This window comes from Adiantum capillus-veneris, chromosome 15 (genome assembly GCF_014529385.1).
Source record: "Adiantum capillus-veneris isolate H3 chromosome 15, ASM1452938v2, whole genome shotgun sequence".
Taxonomy (NCBI): Eukaryota; Viridiplantae; Streptophyta; class Polypodiopsida; order Polypodiales; family Pteridaceae; genus Adiantum; species Adiantum capillus-veneris.
In genome coordinates, this window is record NC_140945.1 from 122,570,926 (window position 1) to 122,595,268 (window position 24,343).

The 24,343-nt window shown below is 45.6% G+C and overlaps 1 protein-coding gene across 1 annotated transcript in view; it reads right to left on the minus strand.

Annotated features, from left to right (window-relative positions):
• The window catches only part of LOC147441415 (uricase / urate oxidase / nodulin 35), a 75,374-nt gene that overhangs the window by 6,553 nt on the left and 44,478 nt on the right, over window positions 1–24,343 (minus strand). Inside the window, exons 2-3 of the mRNA XM_086483061.1 lie at window positions 21,729–21,821; window positions 579–654 (exon numbers count right to left, since the gene is read on the minus strand). Coding sequence (XP_086339187.1) covers window positions 579–654; window positions 21,729–21,821 — 169 coding nt within the window. The remainder of the gene's footprint in view (window positions 1–578; window positions 655–21,728; window positions 21,822–24,343) is intronic.

Sequence of the window (24,343 nt, forward strand, 5' to 3'; positions counted from 1 at the left end):
GACACAGCAGCAAACCAAAACATATGGACTCGACTATCTCAAAGAACCGATACAGACTTTGGCGTGGCAGCACACTCAGCTCCAGCCCAGAACTCACGGGTACAATAGGGGTGTCGAGGCTCAGATGTGCAGGGATGGTGCAGATGTGCTGTTAGTATAGACTCGCTACTCTAGACGACGACGCTGGACCATATATGAAGAAGATCCACCAACGGCTCATAAATGTCAGCCATCTAAGTCTATCTCCAAACTGAGTGGTGGTGGTGACCTGGCCACGATGTCCACTAGACCACCGTCCATATCCATGCCACGTGTCATTGCCCAACCCAAAGAGTCCGTCCAGTTTGAACTCAAGCCCAACTGCAACTCACTACTTGTCCCATGCTAGTGACACTGTAGCCCTGCTACAAAATCAAGAGGGCAATCCCTACAAAATACATGTCTCTTTGTCGGTTTGTTGACCCCTTTCTTCTGCAATGCAAGAGGCCAGAAATCTAAAGAAAGACCCTAGCAATGCAGCATTTAGGCTAAACTCTTTGTGGCCTTCAAGAAAGAGAGCAGTAATGCACTCTACTTACCGTGATTATGTATTTCTCCATTGATTGTGATTGGTTCCCAGGGAATCTCGATGATATTTATTTGTGCGCCTGTCACCTGCATAAATAAAATGAACAAGGTTTGGTTGTACCGTCAAAATGGATGAGCAATAATGGTAAAGTTAAAAGCATGTCTCACATATCAGAAACATTTACCTTACCTCTATGACATTAGTAATTTTGACAAAATAAAATTAAAGAAACACTTGTTTATGCACAAATCAATATCGTTTAGGTCTATGTACCTTCAAAAGATCAGACAAATTTAAACTTAAAAACAACTTAGAGGGATGGGGCTACAACACTTGCACAAGACACAAAATCAAGGCACGTTAAAATCTAAAAAGGAAGGAAATGAAATATGACTAATACAATCCACTTTTTATTTGATTGAAAAATATTAGTAAAACAGATGGAAAATATAAATGAGACAAAGCTTAGTTGAATGAAGGTTTGTACAAATACTCAACTTTTTAGTCATTCACATCAAGGACAAGATAGTGCAAAGACTAGATTCCTCAACTTCACACTAATACAAGAACACAACATGGGACAAGAGAGCAGATTCTTATTCTTGATATAGCTATCGACTAACGAGAAAGATTAATGAGAATGTACAAATGAAGCAATGCATGGCACTTGATTGGTTCATGCATCTTAAACATGGATTGCAAAACTTTTATACGGTAAAAAGTGTAACTCTTGCTTTGCTTTGGCTCATAGCTCATCAAAGGCAAATATTTCTTGATTCAAATGAGCAGACATCTTGCTTGGCAACTTGGTGCTTTCTGCTGATTAGTACGTTGGGTTATCACTTTTTTGAGAAATGTTTTGTTAATTCTATACTAGAAGTTTTCTATCCCCCATAATAAAGCACAATCTTCAAAACCTGACAGCATGCGACCTTCACTTCGCTGCTTGTCCAAACAGGAAGTGAAAGATCCTCGCAACAGCTATGACATCCCTAATCCCGTAATCAGTGCCCAAGAGTAAGTGCAGGTTTGTATAGAGTGACTTCCTCATTTTTTTAAAACCAACTAACTAAGTTTCTATCGCACTTTGGAGGTGACCATCTCCATGGCATAGAGCTGATAAATCCTGGATGCTCCTCAAATTTCTTTTCGGCTACAATGAAAAATGGAATGTACCTTTAGATGTATATGCAGGGACTGATTGGCCCACAAGGGTTTAAACATAAAAGTAGAATCTGAAATGCACAGCAATGACATCCATCCCCCACACTCCAGTTTTGTGACTGCAGCTAAAAGACCAGAACAGCTTCACTTGGGCTGTGGGAAAGGAAGTATAGACTTTAGCAAGCCCTATATATAATGAATTTGGAATCACAAGATTTATGTCTACATGTGCATTCTGTGCACACATAGCTCCATGCCTGCATGTGTCATGCACCAGACTTTGTTCCTTTGTCTTTTACCTTTCACTGCCCTCAACCGACTCAGTGTGACTCTGCAAGGTGATTAATTTCTTAGAAACTCGTCGTAGTTCGCTGAATTGCAGTGGGAATACCTGCAATAGCCCCAAGTGAGGCATGTTTTTTCATCCAATTTGATGGCCTTAGTGCAATGGTAGTTTGGACTTCTGTTGCATGTTTTAATTAACAAAAGCTGAGAAACACCTGCAGCTCCTGTTAGCCCATGCACCAAACATGTTATAGAACTTCACAAACTTTTGCTCCAAATTGTGAAGATGGCAACAAAAGGAAGACAAAAAATTTGCGCCTTTCCAAACAAGCACCTAGTGAGAGCATTTCCCTCATAAGCTAGAATGTTCAATTCAACCCCTTTTGGCATCTTAATTGATACTTAGCCTCCAGGGTTGTTCATATACTTTTAAAATGGGCCCGCAATCCTTCCCTCAGTGGCTGTCTCCGCCTCACGAAGGTCGGGTCTATGAGTTGTTTCCAATATCAAGTCAACCCAGAGGGTTTTTTGTACACAGTTTACAACAACTTTTTGAGAGAGAGAGAGAGCGAGAGAGAGAGAGAGAGAGAGAGAGAGAGAGAGAGAGAGAGAGAGAGAGAGAGAGAGAGAGAGAGAAAGAAAGAAAGAAAGATTTTTAACATCTATGTCAGGCCGAAATCGGCCTATGAGACAAATCAAATGTACATGGTGTGTATGTCATCCATCTATCGGAAAGACAAATGAAACAAAACTGATACAAAACTGAACTGAATGTAGGTAGTGGAGTATCTGAGGAGGGATGGAGTTCTATCTCTAGGGGTGTATGCATGTCTATATGCTCAAGGTAGTACAATCATGAGAGTGCATCAAGCTATCTAGCTCCATCCTGTACTAATGGGGGGATGTAAGATGTGGTACATGGGCGGGTCTGGTGCCAAGGCTACCCGGATGAAGGCTGTCGGGTCGGCCCTCATCTGAGCCACTCGCTCCTCAGTGGCACGGCGCTCCCGGGCTCGGATCTCCTCGATCTGTCGGTGGTGGGAGCTCGCGCCCCTGTAGCCTGTGACTCGTGGTCGTCGTCTAGCTCGGTTCACCTCCGCCTGTGGGAGTGTCACTCCCCTCTGAGTGTCTGGTGAGAGAGAGAGAGAGAGAGAGAGAGAGAGAGAGAGAGAGAGAGAGAGAGAGAGAGAGAGAGAGAGAGAGAGAGAGAGAGAGAGAGAGAGAGAGAGAGAGAGAGATGAAATGAAATGATATATAACGTCTACAAAAGGCCAAAATGACCTATGAGACCAAACTGATTACAATGGTGAGTGTATTACCAAGTCTGGGTACAAACAAAGAAAACTACAAACTAAAAACTGAGATAGGAGTTCTACCGACTCCTATGGGTGGCTGGTAAGCTGAGCAACGGTATAATGCCACAAAGGCACAAAGTGGGGATAAGTGTCACCAAGATACAATATAGCAGTAACATGAAGCCTATCCTGATCGACACTCTGGGTGTCGTGCTAGAATCCTGTGGATCCTCTACCGCAATCTCCGTCGGTGCTGCGTGGCTCCCCTCCTCAGTCGTGGTCGTCTCGATCTCCCCAACTCTAAAGCTCAGTCAATGAGAGTACCACTGGTGTGTGTATGGGTGGGAACCGAGCTCTGAGGTGGTGGTGGACCCTCTACCTCTATGGTGCTCGGACTGAAGAAATCTGAGATGCGTCTCAGGGACTGTCTCTGTCTGTGCCCTCTCAATAGAGAGTCTCTATGTCTCTGTATCTCAAGTAGAAATAATCCGAGACATCTCTGATCCTGATATCTCATGACACTATCTAACGAGTCAAAACCATCTCTGAATAAACAGTGAAAGCGACCCCGAATCTCATAGTAGACTGTGCAGTGACATATGAAGTGAAACTCTGTCTCTCTCTCTGCATGGCATAAGTGACATATCCTCCTGTCTGCTGGTATGCCTCTGAATCTACCTGTCTCAATCCCAAGCTGGTGTGAAGATGTGCGTATCTGGCCTATGGCACATCGTAACCCATGAGATAGATGTGTGTCCATGTAGTTGGGCCATGTGACAAAACCATTTATTGTGAGTTGGAGAAGATGCTCTCTATAGAAAGCCCTCTTCGTACCTAACTCCCGTGATGGCTCTATCCATGTCCTCTTGATATCAAGCTGGATAAGATCCTGCCGAATGAGTCTAGTAATCTCCATTCGTGTAAGAGTCAAAGATGGTGCATCAAGAGAATATTGGAAAGGGGGCAGCCTGTCCATGCTGAAACCATGCCTCTGAAACCATGAGCTCATCTGTGCATACCAACATGATGTATCTCCTTGTAACGCCAGCTGTCTGGATGACTCAAGAGCAAGCCTAGCATATCTGTCCCTGGTGGTGTCCCATAAGCTGTGTACAAATGATACTGATCTGGTAAGTGCCTCAATCTCCATAGGTGGGGCAGCCAGCTCCGCTGGTATGATGTCATGTGGAACTGAGGTCTTGGCTCTAATCAGCCTAGAAATCATAGATACCAAGGGCCTCTCCATATTACTCCATCCAACACTGTCAACAGATGGTCCCCAAACATGAACCCCGTAGTGCATAACTGAAGCGACCAAAGTGTCGAAGAGCCAAGGTTCCTGGAACTGAACCTGCGAACAAATCCTCTCTAAACCGCCTAGGGCTGCATAGGCACGAGTCAATCTAGTGTCTGCTGCCACTTTCAGTGTGAACCTCGGTCCACTAAAGACCACCCCAAGATATGTGTATGCATCAGTGTACTCCATACTGTCCTGATCATATGTGAATGTAGGTGCTGATCTCCTGACCCACTGTGGCGTGGTATTAAATACCATGACCTTGGTTTTACCAAGGTTGACAGACAATCCACTATCCCCTGCAAAACTATGTAATGCGTCCAAATGTCTCTGCATACCCTCTGGTGAGTCTAATATCAACACAATGAGAGAGAGAGAGAGAGAGAGAGAGAGAGAGAGAGAGATGAAATGTTATATTAAACGTTTTCGGGACGTTTTCAAAGGCCAAAATGACCTATGATCAACTTTAATACGACCAACACACAAGGAGTGAAGGAAATGGGGAATGTCACAAGACGGGCACCGCGTGCCAATAGAAAAGAACAGATTGAATAGACTTTTAGGACTTCAATAACAATTGAACTGAGAAAGAGAGACGACACGCGACACGGAGTGGCGGAATTCCACCCCAAAGAGTATTGGTCATACCTTGGCGCCCCTTTCGGTATTTCTTTATATTGCATCAACACAGTACAAGCCGGTACTCCAGACTTTGCACCTTCTCCAAGAAGCATGCCAGAGAATGAGCCCTAACCTCATATTTAAAGGCCCTTGGCTTGAAAAGCAGTTACAGTGAAAAGCCTTCAAAACTCAAAAGCTTCGAGTCCAAAAGCAAAGCCAAAAGCTGCCAGCGTAATTTACGGAAATCCGTACAACTTGCCACGTCATCACCGCCAGCGTGAAAAGCGGAAGCAGTTCTGCCACGTCATCAACCAGCGTGATTTTCGGAAATCTACCACGTCATCAGCCTGCTTCGCAAGTTCTTGTGTGTGTGTGTGTGAGCCCTGCTTTATTTCCTGCTGCTCTGCCTCTTCACTTAGGATTTAGGCCCCTCGGCCCACATCTGCAAGTTGGCTCCCTTCTTCAGGGCTTTGACATGTCATCAGTTTGTGACAGGGAACATCAAGTTTAGGGTCATAGTCACACGAAACGGCGTTTCGCAGGGGGGAAACGGGAACAGAGTTTCCCCACTGTTTCGGACCGATCGAAACGGTGTTTCGCAATGTCATTTTTTTTTTGGGTTCAATCCGGGGTAGTGAAGACCAATTTGTGTCAGATGAGCTAGACAAGGGATTTCAAGAGTATGTGGCAAAGTACATGCACGCTGACGTAGCGATGGCAAGAAGAATAGAAGATGATTTGCTGGTCTTTCGGAATCAAAGTAGTCATTTTGGTCGAGCCACTGCAAAGCTTCGGGACACAGCTCTAGCCTGTCTCATGGTGGGAGAAGTATGGGAATTGTGCACCTACTTTAGTAAATACACTTCCTTAATCTCCCACAATACATTGTAGTGCAACTTGCGGCTTATTAAGCAGATAGCGCAGGGCATGGTGATCCATAATAATTGTGAAGTGCACCCCTAATAAATAGTGACGAAATTTTTGTAGAGCATATACAATAGCCAAACCTTCCCTTTCTGTCGTACTATAGTTGCGCTCTGCTTTGGTGAGCAATCAACTTGCAAAGTGAGCAGGCCGCCGATCCAGGTTGAACTCCTTGCTAGGTTGAGTCAGCACAACACCCACAACCAGTTGGTTGGCATCCATATGCACATGGAATGGGAGGGACCAATCGGGGGCAACTAGAATAGGTGCTTCAGTTAGATGTTTTTTGAGGTATGCAAATGCTTCAGCTTTGGGCTTTGACCATTGAAAAGGTACAGTAGCACTGGTGAGCCGGGTCAATGTTTGGGCTACCTATGCATACATCCGGATGAACCTGCGATGATAGCCCATGTGATCCGTGAGCAAAGGACAAAAGATGAGATATACTGTGCGATTGAAAGAAGGCGGAGCATTTTTCAATCCAAAAGACATTCGAGTGTAAATGAAAATACCCTAGGGAGTCACAAAAGCCGTTTTCAGTTGATCTCCCGGATGAATGCCCAGTTGATTATAGCCACTGAACCCATCCATGAAATTGTAAAGTACATGCCCGGCCACATCTTGGAGCACACGCTCAGTGAAGGGTGTGGGTTAATCATCTGGGATAGTGACCTTGTTGAGGGCGCGATAGTTGACGTATACGCTGATTTTATTGGATTGCTTCTTAGGCGCTATGACCATGGGTGATAGCCACTCAGAGTGCTCCACTAGGACAATGATTCCTGCTTCTTGTTGGAGCAGGGGAAGAAGAGGTTGGATCAGAAGGCAAGGGTTGAATAGAGACCACAGAGCATGGTAGCGATGTGGTAGCCCCCAACCACTGCAGGAGATCTTCATCAGACCCTTCAGGTGGGGTAGGCTGTTGCAGTTGGGGTTCAACTCCACTAACAAAGAACTATGATGAACCATTGGATCCATACCTCCTTCAAGTCGAATTGGTTGCATTAGGGAGCCACGAGTATGGATCCACATGGCGTCGGTTCCACAATTGTGAAGTGCTTTAGTGTACCGCAGCTAGTGTCACAAGACGGGCACCACGTGCCAATAGAAAAGAACAGACTGAACAGACTTTTAACACTTCAATAACAACTGAACTGAAAGAGAGAGACGACACGCTGGCTCCATTCTTTAGGCTTTGACACGTCAGCAGTTTGTGACATCTCCCCTTCTTGAAAGAGAGTATCGTCCGCGATTATAGCATATGTCACAAAGTGATGACGTGGCTGTCCGAGAGCAGAAACCCTAACCCTAATTTCTGCCAAACCCTGACTGCTTCTGAAACCCTAATTCTGGCGGCAGAAAATGACACGTGGCAGCAGTACGGACACGTGACAGCTTTTGGGCAACGTTATTTTCCTTAAAAGCAGCAAGAGAGAGAAGCTTTTCTGTTTTGAGTTAAGCTTGAGAGAGGAAAAAAAGAGCCTTTGCTTTATTTTTAGGCTTTTGATTCTAAGCTTTTGGGGCTCTGCTTTTGGCATCCCTTGTAAATAAATACGTGGTTTGGGCTCCCACTCTGCAGAGCATCTGGACGCAGAGTCTGAGAGTGAGACCCCACTGCACTCTTGTACTTTGAACATAGATTAATACAAAAAGAAATACCGAAAGGGGCGCGAGTCTTTGGGGCCAATAACTCTAGGCACGGAACTCCGCCGGGCCAGTGTAAATCTATTGTGAACTGTGAACTGTTTTGAAGTGGTTATTTGGTATTGTTGCGATAGATTCCTGACTTGGAGTGTCCAAGTCTATTACAGTGGTATCAGAGCACGGGCGATTTCTCTGCTACGGGAAATCCGATCCCAAATTTTTTTTCCGCGGCACCTATGGCTTCAGGCAGGGATCAGTCGACTCCCTCTGCATCCGGAGATGCGAGCAGGGATCACAACGAAGATTCCGGCAAGGAGTATGGCCCGCCTCGGCCTACTCAGGCGGAACGTCAAGAGATGGAGCGTCGCGAATTGATCGGCGATGCAACAAAAATGATGCTCAATTTTGCTAAGGACCCAAAATTTGCAAAATATATGAGCGAGACTTCTTTTCAGGAAGTGCATGAGCAATGGCAAAGAACCACAACACCACCCCCGAAACCCACTCTCAAGAAACCTTCTCCTCACAAGAAATATTCAAAGAAGGAATTAGAAGAGGTGGTTGATGCACGGATTGCTCAGCTTTTTGACGCGCAAAACAAAGGTAAGAAGCACGGCAAAAAGCAGAAGAAAGGCACTGACTTCCTGGGATATTTGGGTCGTCAGTCGACATTTGATAAGGCAAAGAAACAGAAGAAGCGTGTTCGATTTGATGAAGTACCCAGTTCTTCTTCTTCTTCTTCTTCTTCTTCTGACAGTTCTTCTAGCTCATCTGACTCGAGCGAAGAAGACCGCAAAGGCAAAAAGCGAAGCAAGGAACAACGCTTCGGGAAGGGCAAGAAAAAGACAAAGAAGTCTAAATCTCGCCCAGTGAGTGACAGTTCTACAGAGGACTCGTCTACAGACAGTTCAGACTCTGACGATGGCAACTTTTATGCAAACAAGAAGAATTTTTATAAAGCCAACCAATATGACTTTTTGGAAAATAAAAGCAAGAAGGTCCGAGAGTTTAAGGAAGGTGGACAGTCAGTTAAATTTGACACGTTTTCGGGATATAGAGATGCTTCGAAGGATTTGTCTTTTATACAGCAGTTTGACATCGCTTTCGCGGGAGGACGCTACTCAGAGCACTCTAAGATTCGGAGAGCTCCCTCTTACTTAAAGGGGAATGCTCGAACTTGGTGGTCCACGCTTCTTTTAAACAAGACTGCGCCAGTTAAATGGCTGAAATTTAAGAAGCTTTTTATTTCTTCTTGGCTGATTCAAGAGTATGAACGCGATATACGAGTTGCTTGGAACCATCTTCGGATGACCAAGAAAGATACAGTGGACGCTTATTGCGAGAGATTCTGGAGCTCTTTTCTACCCGCCTCTTCATTCAAGAAGATCTCGTTCAAAGAACAAATTGAGCGGTTTACCTTGGGTCTACCTACAGAGATTCGAGATCACTGCTTGGAACAGAAGTCAGCTTCTATTCAAGAGTTCATGAGTCATGCGAAACGGGGTTTTGCCATTCACTCTCGTAGTCTGACCTACCCAACAGATGAGGTCATGACACAACGAGCCGAACATACTTCAGCGAATGAAAGTAGAAAGAGAAAGAGCAACCCAGAAAAGAAGGATGCACGACCCAAGCTTACTCCTCACGAGAGAGCTCGCTTCGTCAGGGAGGGGAAGTGCTTTGGATGCGGGGAACATGGACATATCTCCGCGAAGTGCCCTAAAAAGGCACAGAAAGAACAGAATGACAAGGACGACGAAAGGCCTGAGAGTTCGAGAGTAGCTGAGGAACGTGGAAGAAAAGGCAAGATGAAAACAGGACTGGTTCCAGATTGTGTGGGTAGCGATCCCAACACCATGGATGAGAGTACAAAACTTTGTTGAGCTTGGGGCAAAGTGAAAGACCAAAAGGCCCTGATCTTCTTTGATGTAGGAGCCAAGGCCAACTTCATTTCACCGGAATTGGCGGCGCGGCTCGAGATCACTCCTGATCGGATGGGACCACTTGCGGAGGCAGTTCTAGCGGCACCTGGCAGAAACGTAGCCATTACACCTGTCATTGGCAAACTTCGGTTGCATTGTCAGGGGTATTTGGGGCATGAGGACTTTCACATAATGCCTTTGGAAGGTTATGATGTTCTCTAAGGAATTCCCTGGTACCACAAGAACAACGCCGTGGTCGACTATCGGGCGAGGAAAGCGACATTGACTACAGAGAAGGGAGGGCAGAACCATTGTACTTGACATTAAACTGAAGGGCGAGTCTATCCCTATTGTATCAGCTTCGGTCATTTCTAAATTAATGAAATCCAGTCTGTTTGTTTACTCGATCTTTATGAAAGAATTGAGTGATGAGGATAGGACAAATATGTCTAAACTTGATAAAGAACGCCAAGATTTTCTCCACTCTCACGCCGATTGCTTCTCAGAGGGCCTACCAGGCGAGTTACCACCTGCTCGTCCTGAAGATCATACCATTGATTTGATACCTGGAAGCACACCACCGAACCGGCAACCTTACCGTGTGAGCCGAGTACAGAATGAAGAGATTATGAACCAAGTGAAAGACCTCTTGGAAAAGGGTCTTGTCCAACCTAGTACTTCACCGTATTGCTCTCCAGTGTTGTTGGTATTGAAGAAAGACGGATCTTGGAGAATGTGCATCGATTATAGAGCTCTCAACAAAATCACCATCAAGAACAAATTTCCGATTCCTAGGATCGATGATATACTCGACAGATTACAGGGATCCTCGTGCTTTAGCAGGATTGATTTGAAGAGTGGATATCATCAGATCAGAACCGCGCCGGGAGACGTCTACAAGACAGCTTTTCGGATGACTTTTGGGTTATTTGAGTTTTGGTGATGCCTTTTGGCTTAAGCAATGCTCCTGCGACATTTAACCAGATGATGGACAGGATTTTTCGAGAGTACATGCTACGTTCTTTGACGATATCATTGTTTTCTCCAAGAATGAGGCAGAACATAGAGATCATCTGCTTCACGTCTTTACCTCGAAGCTTTTGGTTTAGCATAGTCTACTCCAATGAAACCCAGAATTCAACTTGGCCGGAGATCTGGTGCAGTGGGATGCACAAGAGGGGAGTTACTCCGCTCCTTTGTCAACAGATGCCTCGATTTTGATACTAGAGTCACTGATGTCTCTTTGAGCTTCAGGATACTGAGAGATGACAGTATTCTGCTGTATGACTTTATGAAATGGAATTCCTGAATATGAAACTGATTTGTTCTTGACTTCTTTTTAAGTGCAGGCACTGATAGACGAAATGATTGCAGCATTTTGGTCTACTTGATCTCGAATAGACATGGTTGCAATAGGGGTTAGTCAATCGGACATCGATGAGGTCCCGACTGGATCTAGATGCGATTGCTAGCTACATTGCCGATAAATCATGGTCTAAGATCCGAATGAATGTTGAATGTCATGTGATGTCCTGTGATGTCGAGTGATGTCCTATGATGTCATGTGATGTGACTGTCGATTGGTACATGTGCTAGATCTGTGTTTTCTAGTGCGTAGGTACTAACAGTCAGTGTCTGCTAAGACGGTTTATGGCCTCTGTCTGTTTTGCAGGCGTAATCGAGGGCGATTACATTTCAAGAGTGGGTATGTCACAAAGTGATGATGTGGCTGTCCAAGAGTAGAAACCCTAACCCTAATTTCTGCCAAACCCTAACTGCTGCTGAAACCCTAACTACGGCTGAAACCCTAATTCTGGCGGCAGAAAATGACACGTGGCAGCAGTACGGACGCCCGGAAATCGCGCCGGAAATTACGGCGGATTCTGTGGCAGCTGACAGCTTTTGGGCGACGTTATTTTCCTTAAAAGCAGCAAGAGAGAGAGAGAGAGAAGCTTTTCTGTTTTGAGTCAAGCTTGAGAGAGAAAAAAAAGAGCCTTTGATTTACTTTTAGGCTTTTGATTCTAAGCTTTTGGGGCTCTGATTTTGGCATCCCTTGTAAATAAATACGTGGTTTGGGCTCCCACTCTACAAAGCATCTGGACGCAGAGTCTGAGAGTGAGACCCAGCCGCACTCTTGTACTTTGAACACAAAAAGAAATACCGAAAGGGGCACCAGTCTTTGGGGCCAATAACTCTAGGTACGTAACTCCGTCGGGCCAGTGTAAATCTATTGTTAACTGTGAACTGTTTTGAAGTGGTTATTTGGTGATGTCGCGGTAGATTCCTGACTTGGAGTGTCCAAGTCTGTTACAGCATATCTGCAAAACAACTCAAATAGCTCAAAAATTTTCGAGGGTCATTCCGAGGGGCAATCAATTTGCTCTTTTTTTTTGTTAAGGAGTTAGCTTCTCCTTTCGGCTCTTTTGATCAAGGAGTTAGCTTCTCCTTTTGTCCAGATTGGAACTCTTGATATCCTAGCGTAGTAAAATTAGCCATCACACCCAAATCGTACAGATTTTCCACGGGTGTCTTGATGCACTAAAATTACATACCCAAGCAATCTCATCCAATTAGGAATATTCAGTGGTTGGCACATCACAATGCAACACAAATGCTCACATATGCATGTTACAAGACATAGAAACATAAAGCGGCCGATGAACACTCCCCCCGCAAATAACCATCCAGGTCTAGGCCATGAGCTGTTCAACGACTCCCTCATCACTCCTCCCGCAAATAACCTAAAAAGGTCCAGGCCATGAGATATAGAGGCCTTTTACAACCAAACGCCCCCCAGACCACAGCCTGCGTCGTTTGGAGGTGTTGAGAGTAACCACTACTCAGACTTGTTAATACTCCCCCCGTAAATAACCATGCAGGTCCGGGCCATGAGTAACAACAACAATACTCCCCCCGTAAAATAACCACAAGGGTCCGGGCCATGAGTATGAACAAGCATTCTCAAACATCATTTCTCACCCTCCACCCGGGAGTAATAATCACCAATCATTGAAACCAGTATTAGAACCAGAGTCAAACATTTCAAATCGGCACTAAGACAGATTTAAAACAGATACCATCCATTTCAAACAAATTTCAAACCATACTTTCTCAAACAAAGTTCAAAGTATCTACTATAAAACAACTAGAAAGTTCATTCAGGGTTTTGTTCGGACAACCGAACTTTGAGGACGATTGGCTTGTCCTTCTGCATCACGGTGATGGTTCGGTTCCGAACCTGGAGAGTCGCATCATTCTTGTCATGCCAAGGCATGCCTAATAGATCATCACAATTGCCCAACTTCATAATGTGGAAATCGGCTTTTCCATGATAATCTTGTGAAAGAGCACCAATGAGTGGTACCACTTTTTGAGTTTTCCTTGTGGCTAGCTCAGCTTCAATTTCTCCACCCTCTGCATCATAATCAAAGTGCACATGCTTTAAGAATCCTGGATGGATGAAGTTCTCTGTAGCTCCGGGGTCAAAGAAAATAAGGGCTTTGAAACCATTGACTTTGCCATATGCTCGACACAATTCATTTGTACTTTCAAGGCGTATGCCATAGATGTCAGGTACTAATCCAATAGCCGGTTTAGCTCGTTTGGCTGGAGATTGTCTTTTCTGTCGATCGTCGACGCAGGAGTTGGCTCCGCGGGTCTGTCAGTGCGTTGGGGACAACCAAAATAGTTATGTCCTGTTTGAAAGCATCCAAAACATCGGCCTTCTTGTAGTAAGGTGTCTCATTGTTGAGGTGTCAAACGAGGCCTTTGTGGTTGACTTTCACGAAACTCTCGAGAATTTGTTCTTTGTTGGCGAGAGTTGTGGTTAGTGGCCGGAGATTCTTCTGTGGTAGACTCTAGCTTTCCCTTCATCAGTTTGTAGCCAACTGCGGCATGGTCCATAAGTTCTTGCATGGTGGAGACTTGCTAGGATAGACAATATTCTTGCAATGGTGATGGTAGCCCAATGGTGTATCGCTCGCATTGGGCCTCCAAGGGAACAGATCTAAAGAAGGACACCGGAAGGTACACGTCGAGAAACCTTTGGTTATATTCGTCCATGGTTTCGGTGGCAAGCATTTTCAAGTTGCCCCACTCTGCCAAAATACGGACTTCAAACATAGAAGTCATGTAACTACGTGCAAAAACTGTCTTGAAAGCTTGCCAGGTTCTTGGAGCATGCGGTTGTGTCGTGATTGAACTCCACCATTGCATAGCATTATCTTTAAGAAATCCCGCTGCCCAAGAAATCTTGGATTCTTCTATATAGTTCCCTAAAGCATAGATGTTGTCGAATTGCTTTAGAAACTGCACTGCTTTCTTGCGATCTTTCACCCCAGAAAAAGTGAAAAATTTGACTGTCGTGCCGCCATCTTTGAAATCTTTAGGTTGGTTAGGCGCATATCCCGAGTATGGATAATAAGGGTATTCATATGGGCTCCAACCATTGTAGCCTGGTGGCCGTGGTGGTGGTGGTGGGGGCAATGGCGGTGGAAAAGGCGGTTGCACTGGATCAGGGTTAGATGGCTGCACCATATTCCTGAAGACTCCCCCGATCGGAAAAGACGGCTGAGAAGTTTGCCAGTTGGAAGCTCTCGTACTTTCTGTTGCCGGAGGAGGAGGTACTACCTGGGGCATCAGAGGGGGTAACATGTAGTTCAAAAATTGTTGAAAACTTTGCAGCATCGGAAGATTCTGTTTAGGGGGCATGCGGTTTGGATGGCCATAGGGAGAAACCATATTGAATGCAGGAGCCAAGCCGTGTTGAAGTGTAGGAGCGAGGTTCTGCTGGAATTGCCACAGTCCCTTCAGATAGTAGCACTCCTTGTCATCATGGCCGGACTTCTCACAAAAGTGACAGTAAGCTCGAAGCGGGCATTCCTCAGGAGGATGCACAGGAGAACGGTAGGAGCTACACTAGATCATAGCCTTAAATTCCTGATGAGCCTTGAGCTCTTCCAGCTCCCGCTTGATCTGGTCCAAAGCTTCTTGATGCGGAGACTTCTCCTATCGAAGAGAAAATGATCTCTCCTCTTGAAGAGCGCGTTGTAACTTCAGGGCTTCGAGCTCCCTGTGTAAAGAGGACAAAAGGTCAGAGGGACTTTCCAAAAATACTGAGGCAGTCTCTACCTGAGGCGAGTCGGTGAACAGCTTCCTAGCCCCCTCTATCCTAGTAGTAACAACAACAAATTCTTCCAGAGTGGCTTCAGGTCGGAGACTCTCTCTGAGTTTTTGTTGAGAAGGCTTAGCAAGAGCCTTCTCTACCCATTTCTTGACCATGAATTCTCCTGGTTGTTGAGGAGGCTTTGCGACCAGAGACTTTGTCCTTGTCATGAGTTCTGCAAAAGTCTCATGCAGGTGCAACATGAGGTTTTCCAATTCATCCAAAATCTTTTCTTGGAAGTCCCCTGGTGTGAAAGCTTCACAAAACTGCTTTGTAACATAGCCCAAGTCGTAAAATGGTTTTCAGCAAACTGACAGTACCATTTATCTGCTAAGCCATCCAAGTTGGAGGGAAGAGCACTAGGTGAGCGTCTTCTCTGTTGAGCCCACAACCCCTGCAGAGGGAGACAAATCTCCTAGCATGGTCGTCTGCATCCTCTGTGGAGAGTCCTCTGAAAGTTGGAAACTTTATATTCACTCTAGCCAAGACGCTGGTGAGTTCCTCCATGGCTATCTTTTGTTCAAGAGCCTGCTGTAGCACAGGGGGTGAGAACTGGACTGGGGAAGGTGACCTGGGAGGTGAAGAACTGGTTGAGGGAGTGGAGGTAGCGGCGTGGGAAAGTAGGGGTAGCGGGGTTGGAGGACTTCTACTCGGCACGAAGGGTTGGCCCTTTCGATGGTAGTACTTCAGAGGACTCAGTAATGAACTTAGTCAATCTTTGGACTGCCTCGTATATGTGTCATGCAGTAATCAAAACCCCACCCAAGCTTTGGGCACTAAAACTTTTACTTAGCTGGTCCAGACTCTCTCCACTAGACCAATGTAAGTGACCTGGACAAGCGACTAGACCCGGGCGAGGGTCTAGACCAAGACGAGTGACTAAGCCAGGACGAGGGTCTAGAGGGACTTAGACCAAGACGAGCCAGGACGAGTGACTAGACTGACTAGACTAGCTGGTCTAGTATCGAGCTGGACAAACCAAGCTGGACTACTCTAGTCCAGACCAACACAGGCGAGAGCTTAAACGAGCTAGCTCCTCGACCTTTAGGCACAATGGAGTGAAACTTCAGGTGAGGTCCCACCGGGCGTGCCAAAGATGAGAGCACTTGTAGCGAGAATAATGTGTCGTGCTCTCTACTGTGGGTGCTCCTCAATGCAATGTGCATGAAATCTCACTCCAATAGAATGAAAACACTGCAGACGATGAATAATATGGCAACAAATAACTCAATAGAACAGCAGACTCAACAGTAGAACCTGAACAACATGGGACTCGACTAGCTCAAGTGGACCAGTACAGACTCTGGCATACTCTCTGCTCCAAGCCCAGAACTCACCGGTACAATGGGGGTGTCAAGGCTCAAGATGTGCATGGAGGGTGCTGTGTGTGACGTTGACGTAGACTGACTCGACGCTAGACTCAAAACTCATAAAACCATCTAGAACCGTATCTCAGACTGAAGCAAATGTGAGAATATATACAACCCCTAAAAGGGTAACCAATAGATAACATCAAATATCTCTGACTGTCCAGCTACACATATCCCTAAACTGTGGCGGAGAAGAACTGGCCACGGTGTTGTCCTAACCACCACTCCTGCCACGTGTCAAGTCCACCAAGTGTGAACCCACGACCAACTGTAACTGTCTTTCCGTATTGACACTATAGCCCAACTACACTAGTTCCCTGCGTAGAGAAGTGAAGGGCTCAGATGGACTTTCCAAGAGTATAGAGGCAGTCTCTACCTGAGGAGAGTCGTTGAATAGTTTTCTTGTTCCTTCTATCCTAGTAGCGGCATTGACAAACACCTCCAGAGTGGCTTCAGGTCGAAGACTCCCTCGAAGTTTTTTTTTTCCAAGAAAAGATCCTTCAATTAGTTAATAAAACTGCCCATAGGGCTACAAACCACCTCTACTAGAGAGGGCTACATCAAAAGCATGGGGAGACTCTGCCAATGAGTAAACAAAATATGTACAATGAGGCTAAATCACAAAATGGGAGGAGGAAAGAGCCACATAGGTGGCCGGTAGTGCCATCTCGGCGCACCCTGGACCATGGAGAAAAAAGGCCTTGCTCCCGCATGCGGTCGAAGCTGCCCTGAAGTCTCTCAAACTGACCCTTGAGAGTATGAATCAGCTCCAACCAAAAGTCACAAGCAGTCTCCACCGGTGGGACAGAGCGAGCCTCGAAGATGCGGAAAATGAACCAGAGTGTCAGACCACAGACGAGCTCCCAACACATCTCTGTCTCATTGCACCACTCCTGGGGGTGTAAGCTCTATGGCAGCTGAAGTGTAGGTCGACCCCTGTGGATCACTATCATCCTGCTGGTCAAGGCTAGCTCAAAAGGGAGCGCAAGGCCCGTGAGGGTGGACGAGGCTACAACACCCCAAGTGTATTGTCGTGTTGTGGAAAGAGCTGGCATCAGTGGAAGTACCCGAAGCCAAACCTGCTGTGCCATGGGGTAGTCCCATAGACAATGATGCAAACTCTCCAAAGCATGGTCACAAGCTGCATAGGTTGCTGACAAGCCACTATGTACTAGCCAACTCCCCATTGTTGTAGCTCTGTGTGCGACTAGCCACTGGAACGAAGTGACTCAGCTCGGCTGTCTAGAGTCCCACAACCGCTCCCAAAAACCTAACAAGAACTTTGCTATGAGACCCTCCTCCTGCCAATGAAGTGTTGCAGCAGGACGAGTCTCTCTCCGTGCTGCCAGTATGTGTCGTCCCAGTCGAACAGTGTATTGAAAGAAGGGAATCCCAAGGTGACCGGCTGGAGAGAAGGAATCTTTCCAAAACCACTCTCTAGAGTCCTAGTGCACTCGTGCTAGAGGGCAGCTCTCCCAAGCCCAAAGCCACCAGTGGCATGTCTCAAGATCTGCTGGGTCAAGATCTATGGCACAAGTCCTCCCATAGATGCCCACTACTCATATCCTTTGAAAACAACACTCTGCAACCTGTGGAGCCTCTACTGAGACTCTGTGTAGGCAACCCTCTCCCTCGATCTCAAAAAACATGGGGGTACGGACTTTGAGCAAGCACAAACTGCGATGAGGACCTCCAGTCGCGTGAAAGCCCCCATCCATCTAGGAGTTGCTATGTGTAGAGGGGTGAGCCACTTAGCTAGTAAAGCCTCTGTAACGTCCTGGCACATGCTCTGTACCTCTCTCATGCCTCGTAGCTGGATGCTCTCTGCCTCCTCAGGCAAACCTGAAAACTAAAGCCAATCGCCGAGAGTGTCGGCTGGCCATTTGCCATGGGACCGCAAGAAACATGAGGCCTACTTAGTACTACCAACCAGCTAGCCTCTTTGAGTGCAAACCATGGGGTTCCAAATAAGAGCCTGTCTGAAGCGCTCCTCCGTGCAAGAGGGTTGGTGCTGCTCCACGCCACTTCTCAGCTGCTCCAAAGACCGAAGCAGGCTCGCAGCAAACCGATCCTCAACCTCCTGCTCAGACCAACTCTGAGCATGTCTGTGAAGATCCACCTAATGGAAGGGCTCCAAGGGCCTCTTGCATGAGGGACTCGAGCTCGAAGTCGATGAAGCAACAACTCTTCGGCTCCTCCCCTCGAAGCAGTCTTCTGACAACAAACTTCCCAATAAGGGCACTGCTCTGTTGTGCTAGACTTCCTCCTAATGGACAGGAGGAGGGGAGTAATCTGCTGCTCAGGGAACAAGTCCAGGCCAACCTGACAACCCAAGTAGCGAACTGCAGTCCCTTGGGGGAATCCATCTAAAACCCTCACCTGGCGACCAATCAGGCGTAGGAGCATTGCCAACCCAGAAAGCTATTGTCTTTCTCCAGTTGATCAATGCCCCTGATGCACAACAAAACACCTCCAGAGCCTGCTCACACCTATGCAAATTGGCCTCCTGGCCCTCCAAGTACAAGGCTGAGTCGCTGAGAAGTCAAAAATTTGTTGATCACCTCAGCATAAAACAAAAAGAGGAAGGGGGCTAGAGGGCAACCTTGTTTGACTAAACGCGTGAGCATGAAGCATTCCCCTCTTCCCCTTGCCAAGAGCACCTCTCTCCTGGTTGCTGGGGAAGCTTGGCAACCAGAGACTTTGTTCTTGTCATGAGTTTTGCAAAAGTCTCATTTGGCTGGAGCACTAGGTTTGCCAACTCATCCAAAACCTTCTCTTGGAAGCACATGGTCTGAAAGCTTCACAGAATTGTTGCCTTAGTGTTGCCAAAGTAGTAAAGTGGTTCTCAGCAAACTGATTGTACCATATATCGGCTAAGCTGTCCAAGGTTGACAGGAAGAGCATGAGGTAGGCATCTTCTCTGTTCAAACCACGAGGCCTGCAAAGGGAGACAAGTCTCCTGGCATGGTTGTCTGCATCCTCTGTGGAGAGTCCTTTGAAAGTCGGAAACTTTATATTCACCCTAGCCAGAACGCTAGTCAAGTCCTCCATGGCTGCCTGTTCGGGAGCCTATTGCTCAAGAGCTCGCTATAACACAGTGGGTGAGAGCTGTACCGGGGAAGGTGACCTAGGAGGTGAAGGATTGGTTGAGAGAGTGGAGGTAGATGTGTGGGAGGGTAGGGGTAACGGGGTTGGTGGACCTTTACTCGGCACGAAAGGTTGGCGTTTTCGATGGTAGTACTTCAGAGGGCTGAGTAGTGGGCTTTGACGATCTTTGGACTACATCGTATATGTCATGTAGTAACAACACCCAAGCTCTGAGTGTCGGGATCCTTGAACTTGCTGGGTAGTCTAGACCCACTTGTCTAGACCCGACTAGACTAGGCTAGACTCGGCTAGACGACTCCTTCTAGATGGGGACAAGTGACTAGATCACTCAGCTAGACCACGACGAAACTGTCACACATGTCTGCAACCATAAGTGAATATCAAGAAACCAAACTATGGCGAGAAAACCTGGGAGAAGTCTAGCAGAGTCTCCCTTGTAAACTAAGCAAAAAATTCAAGTACAATCTCTACCATAAACCATGCCAAACTGGCAACAAAGTGGGAGACAACTCGACCACAACACAATCATGAAACCCATGATCAGTCGCATCAAAACCGATGCTCACATATGCATAAAATCAACTCCACAATCTGCTATGTCGACAAGCATAGAATCTGGGACAAACAACTCAATTGAGCGTAAAGCACCTAACTAGCTCAAAACACATCCATAAGAGAAACTGCCTACAAAAATCTGCAGAAAAGCTGTGAAACCTATGATTGCCTATCTGTAGCCACACAAGCATACCTAATCCTCACTCCTACGAGAGTGGGTACAAGAACACTAAACTATGTCCAAGCTGACAAAACCTGGGGTATATCACTTGGTGATGTGGCATGTCCGTGCCCAACCGGCAGAGGAAGAACATAGGAGAGAGTAATTGGGGCTGAGGCATGCGCCTGGATCCACGGGCAGCAGCCCGCAAATCACGGCACAATTTGATGCGGGCTGTACGGACGCTGCTGAACCAATACTATGGATGGATGTTGTGATGTGGACAAATTTTACAGAGGAGCTTTTGGGCAACTAGTTATTGAATACCACTTGACTTTTGAGTGCTTCTGAGCACTACGTAAAGCACAGTAAGCTGTCTGCTTCTGGGGCCAGTGACTTTAGATATGAGGCCAAGATAAGCCATTAGCACTCTGATTTGACGAGTGGGCTCACACCGGCAATTTTTCCAGACAACTTGAGCAATACAATCAAGAAGTAGTGAAAGGGGCACCTAATTTAGGGGCCAATTCTTCTGAGTGTGGAACTCAATGCCTTATCTCTAGTGTTCTCTTTCAATTAAAGTTTGCTGCTTTCAGTCAGTTTGTGATGTTACTGCATTGTTTTACCACCCTGTCAAGTGACTTGCAGGTTTCACTATGATATAAATTGTCAGTTCTACCTCAAACTACTTCAGTTGCTTCTTCATCAAACTTATGAGGTTCCATTTCCTAGTGTGTCAAATAGCTTGAATGATGTAACCCTTACGCCTCCCTCTTGCCAAGCTAAGTGAAAAGCGAGCAAAGGCTGGACATGATGTGTGCATATTAATGCATGGATAAATGTGAGTATGAGTGCGTGAACGCGCAAGGGATGTAAAGGTGCAGATGCAGCTTGAAGCTACAACAAAGCAAAAGACTACGCAATTGATAAGCGTGTAGGAATGAGGCGTAGCAAAAAAGCATACGTGCGTAGGAAATGAGGATTACCAAAAAACATACGCTTGTTGTCCAAGGGGATACCGATTGATTGTTTGAATCAACAGACTCCTATAATTATATTAAGACTGTCAAAAAACCTAACTAAGGCACAGAATCATTTTTCTCAACAGCTTGTGTTGTTTTCCGTGTCCACAACATTAATTTTCCAACACCCAACAACAATTTAACTAACAAGCACCTATATCTGTCCTTCTGACACTTCTTAACAAAACTCTTTCTCCTCAGCCTTTAAGAGACAAGAATCATCCAAGGAAGGAAACCTGAGTTTAGTGGCTTTAAAGAATGAAGGCATAAGAAGAGCAAACAGAGTCCTCATAGTAGCTGAACTGCACAAATTTCATTTGTGTAAGGAGAAAAGGTCACATTACTACAAATTTATCACTTCGATCTTGATTTTTGAGGTGCAACCAATGCCGCTATCATTAAGTGTTTCTATTCTCAACTTTTCACATACTTCACATTTTTGTAGCTATGAAAAGATGATTCAAGATATTCTCACACAAGGAAGAGCATCCAGAACTCCTTGAGAAAATTAAAAATAGAGCTCAATCCAATCTTTCCTGGATCAAGAGGTATTGAAAGTTATTGTATCCCAACATTTAGTGTCGCATAGTTCTATTAAAAACGAACAATAACAGAGGAAAATCTCTCACTTGTGGATATGTTTTCACAAAATGCTCTCCAAGAAATATTGCAAACTCCTCCATTGAAATTATTGCGGTGCACTCCTTTGCTTTAACATAAACCTATAAACAAAACACATTTTGAAAAAAAATCCATCTCTTCACACGATTTATAAAATACTACTTGGTATGAGGAAAGAACACTTTATAGTCGAACCATTCAAAGCAGCTCAGACAAAAAAACTATAAAACTCAAAAAAATGTGCTCCAATTTAAGCCGAGTCGTATGCTCTAAACACAAAGACTAGTGGTTAGTATCGAAACCGGCAAGAAACACTATGCTAGCAATTTCCAGGCAACCTTTATGCATACATAAAAGACAAGCGACCGTTGAGAGTTCCAAGAAGGCTCATAACTTGCTTTAAGAGAGGCTTCAAAACAATAGAATCACACTGAGCATGCTTCATAAGGATAGTCATATCTGCCGAGACATGAATTGTATTGACCAGAGATTTTCCTTTATCCTTAGTAGAAGCAAGTTGTGCGAAATTCGATGATGTTTCCGCATTGGAATTTCTTCTCGAATTAAAGGATTTGGTTTCTTTGGACACTCATACCATCTATGGTCACCACCACAAATTGTACAATAATCCATCCTTCTTTGAAGTCGAAGAAGTATTTGAAGAAGAGCCTTGCTGAGTATTGAAATGCAGATCTTGAGGAAAATACGTCCTTTACCACGATCAAGTGGAACATTCGAGGGAGATTTGCTCGGAGATTGTCGATCTTGAAAGTAGAACCTTGAAGTTGAATAAGGCACCATTGCTTGTTGCTTGAACTGATGCTGACTTTGGCTAAAGCATTCTCTGTGATCACGCTGTGAAAATTGAGCATTGTTTGAAGATCAACTCTCTATCTCCATAGTTAATCTCTGAAACTCCGTGATGTACGTGGCCAAGGAGCCAGTCTGGCTTAGGCGGTGGGAGAGAACCGGGCATGGAAATCTCATTAGTAGGTTCAAACGCCTTGTGAATAGAGCGCTTGAATTTTTCCCAAGGTGTGAATTTGCCATTAGCAACGGGTCGTTGCCACCAAAGAAATGATGTGTATTTCAACAAAGAACCAACAAGTGCAACCTTTCTGCTCAGCAATTTGTGACAGTTGCCACAGAGCCAGATGATAAGGCATATAATTGCTGTTGACTTCTACCGTGAGTTGCTTTCAGCCATAGTCAGAGCGCAAGGATGCATATAGAGAGCTGGTGTGGGCATGGATGCCTTGCGTAGTTACTGAGGAGATGCACCAAAGACTTGAGAGCCCACTCGAGGCAAAGGAGCTTCAAGAGGCTCTTAGGGCACTCCCCCTTGGTAACTGCCCAAGGGAGGATGGTTTGACTCCCAGTTTCTTCTTAGAGTTGTGGGAGGTTCTTGGACAAGACTTTTGTAGTGTATCCCAACACATTTTGCACACTAGCATGAGTGAGGGTTTGATTTATCTTATCCTCAGGGGGGCTCCTTGGACGAGATTCAACAATAGCGACCCCTCAACATTCTCAAATCAGCCTGCAAATTCTAGCAAAGGCTTTTGAGTTTGAGAATTTAGTCGCTACTTGAGAGCATCATACATGAGACACAGACAGGTTTTCAAGGAGCAAAGCGTCCTTGAGAACATTTTCACCTTTTGGGAGGCGACTTCTCTTGCTCGTCTCCGAGCAGAGGATCTTGAGACTTGTGGTGGTGCTTCTCGACTTTGAGAAGGCTTCAAGAGGCTCTCGAGGCACTCCCCCATGGTACCTGTAATAGACTTGGACACTCCAAACCAAAGATCTAATGCAACACACACGAGAGAAACTAAAAGAACTGAACAAAACTCATAGAGAGACGACATGGCACGACGAAGTTCAACGCCTAGAAGTATTGGCCCCAGAGACTAGCGCCCCTTCTCGGTATTTCTTTATTATTATGCTTCCAAAGTTACAATGTTTGAGGGTCCGTGCTCTCTCTGCAAGCTAATTTGCCAGTCTAAAAGCATCTTGTCCCAAAAGCTAGCGCCCTGCTGGGCTGTCTATACGCAGTGCCTCGTCAGCATTTCAACGTGATTCGCGGAAGTCTGTACAGCCTACCACATCATCAACCGCTCACTCTTTTGGGTGTCCTGCTTTATTTTTAAAAGTTTTAGGCCCTTTGGCTGGGGTACCATAAGTTGGGAACACTTTATTGGCCCTTCTACCCTTTAGGCCATGCCACATCATCACTTTGTGACATACCTGTAATCGCCCTTGATTACGCCTGCAAGACAGTACAAAAACTAGTTTAGCAGACACTGACTCTAAGTACCAACGTACTAGACCACATATATCCAGCATTTGCAAAAAGACGAAAGTCAATTTCAAACAACACTGGCGAATAGTAAGGTGATGTACTGAGCTAAATGAGACCCCTCTCTAGAAGGTCTTTCACTTGGTTCATAATTTCATTGTTTTGGGTTCTGCTCACTCGATAAGGTGGCGGGTTCGGTGGCGTGCTTCCGGGAATCAAATCGATAGTGTGATCTTCAGGACGTTTGGGAGGCTATTACAGGATTGGACACTCCAAGCCAGAAATTAATAGCAACACACGAACAAAAAATCACTGAACTTTGAGAGA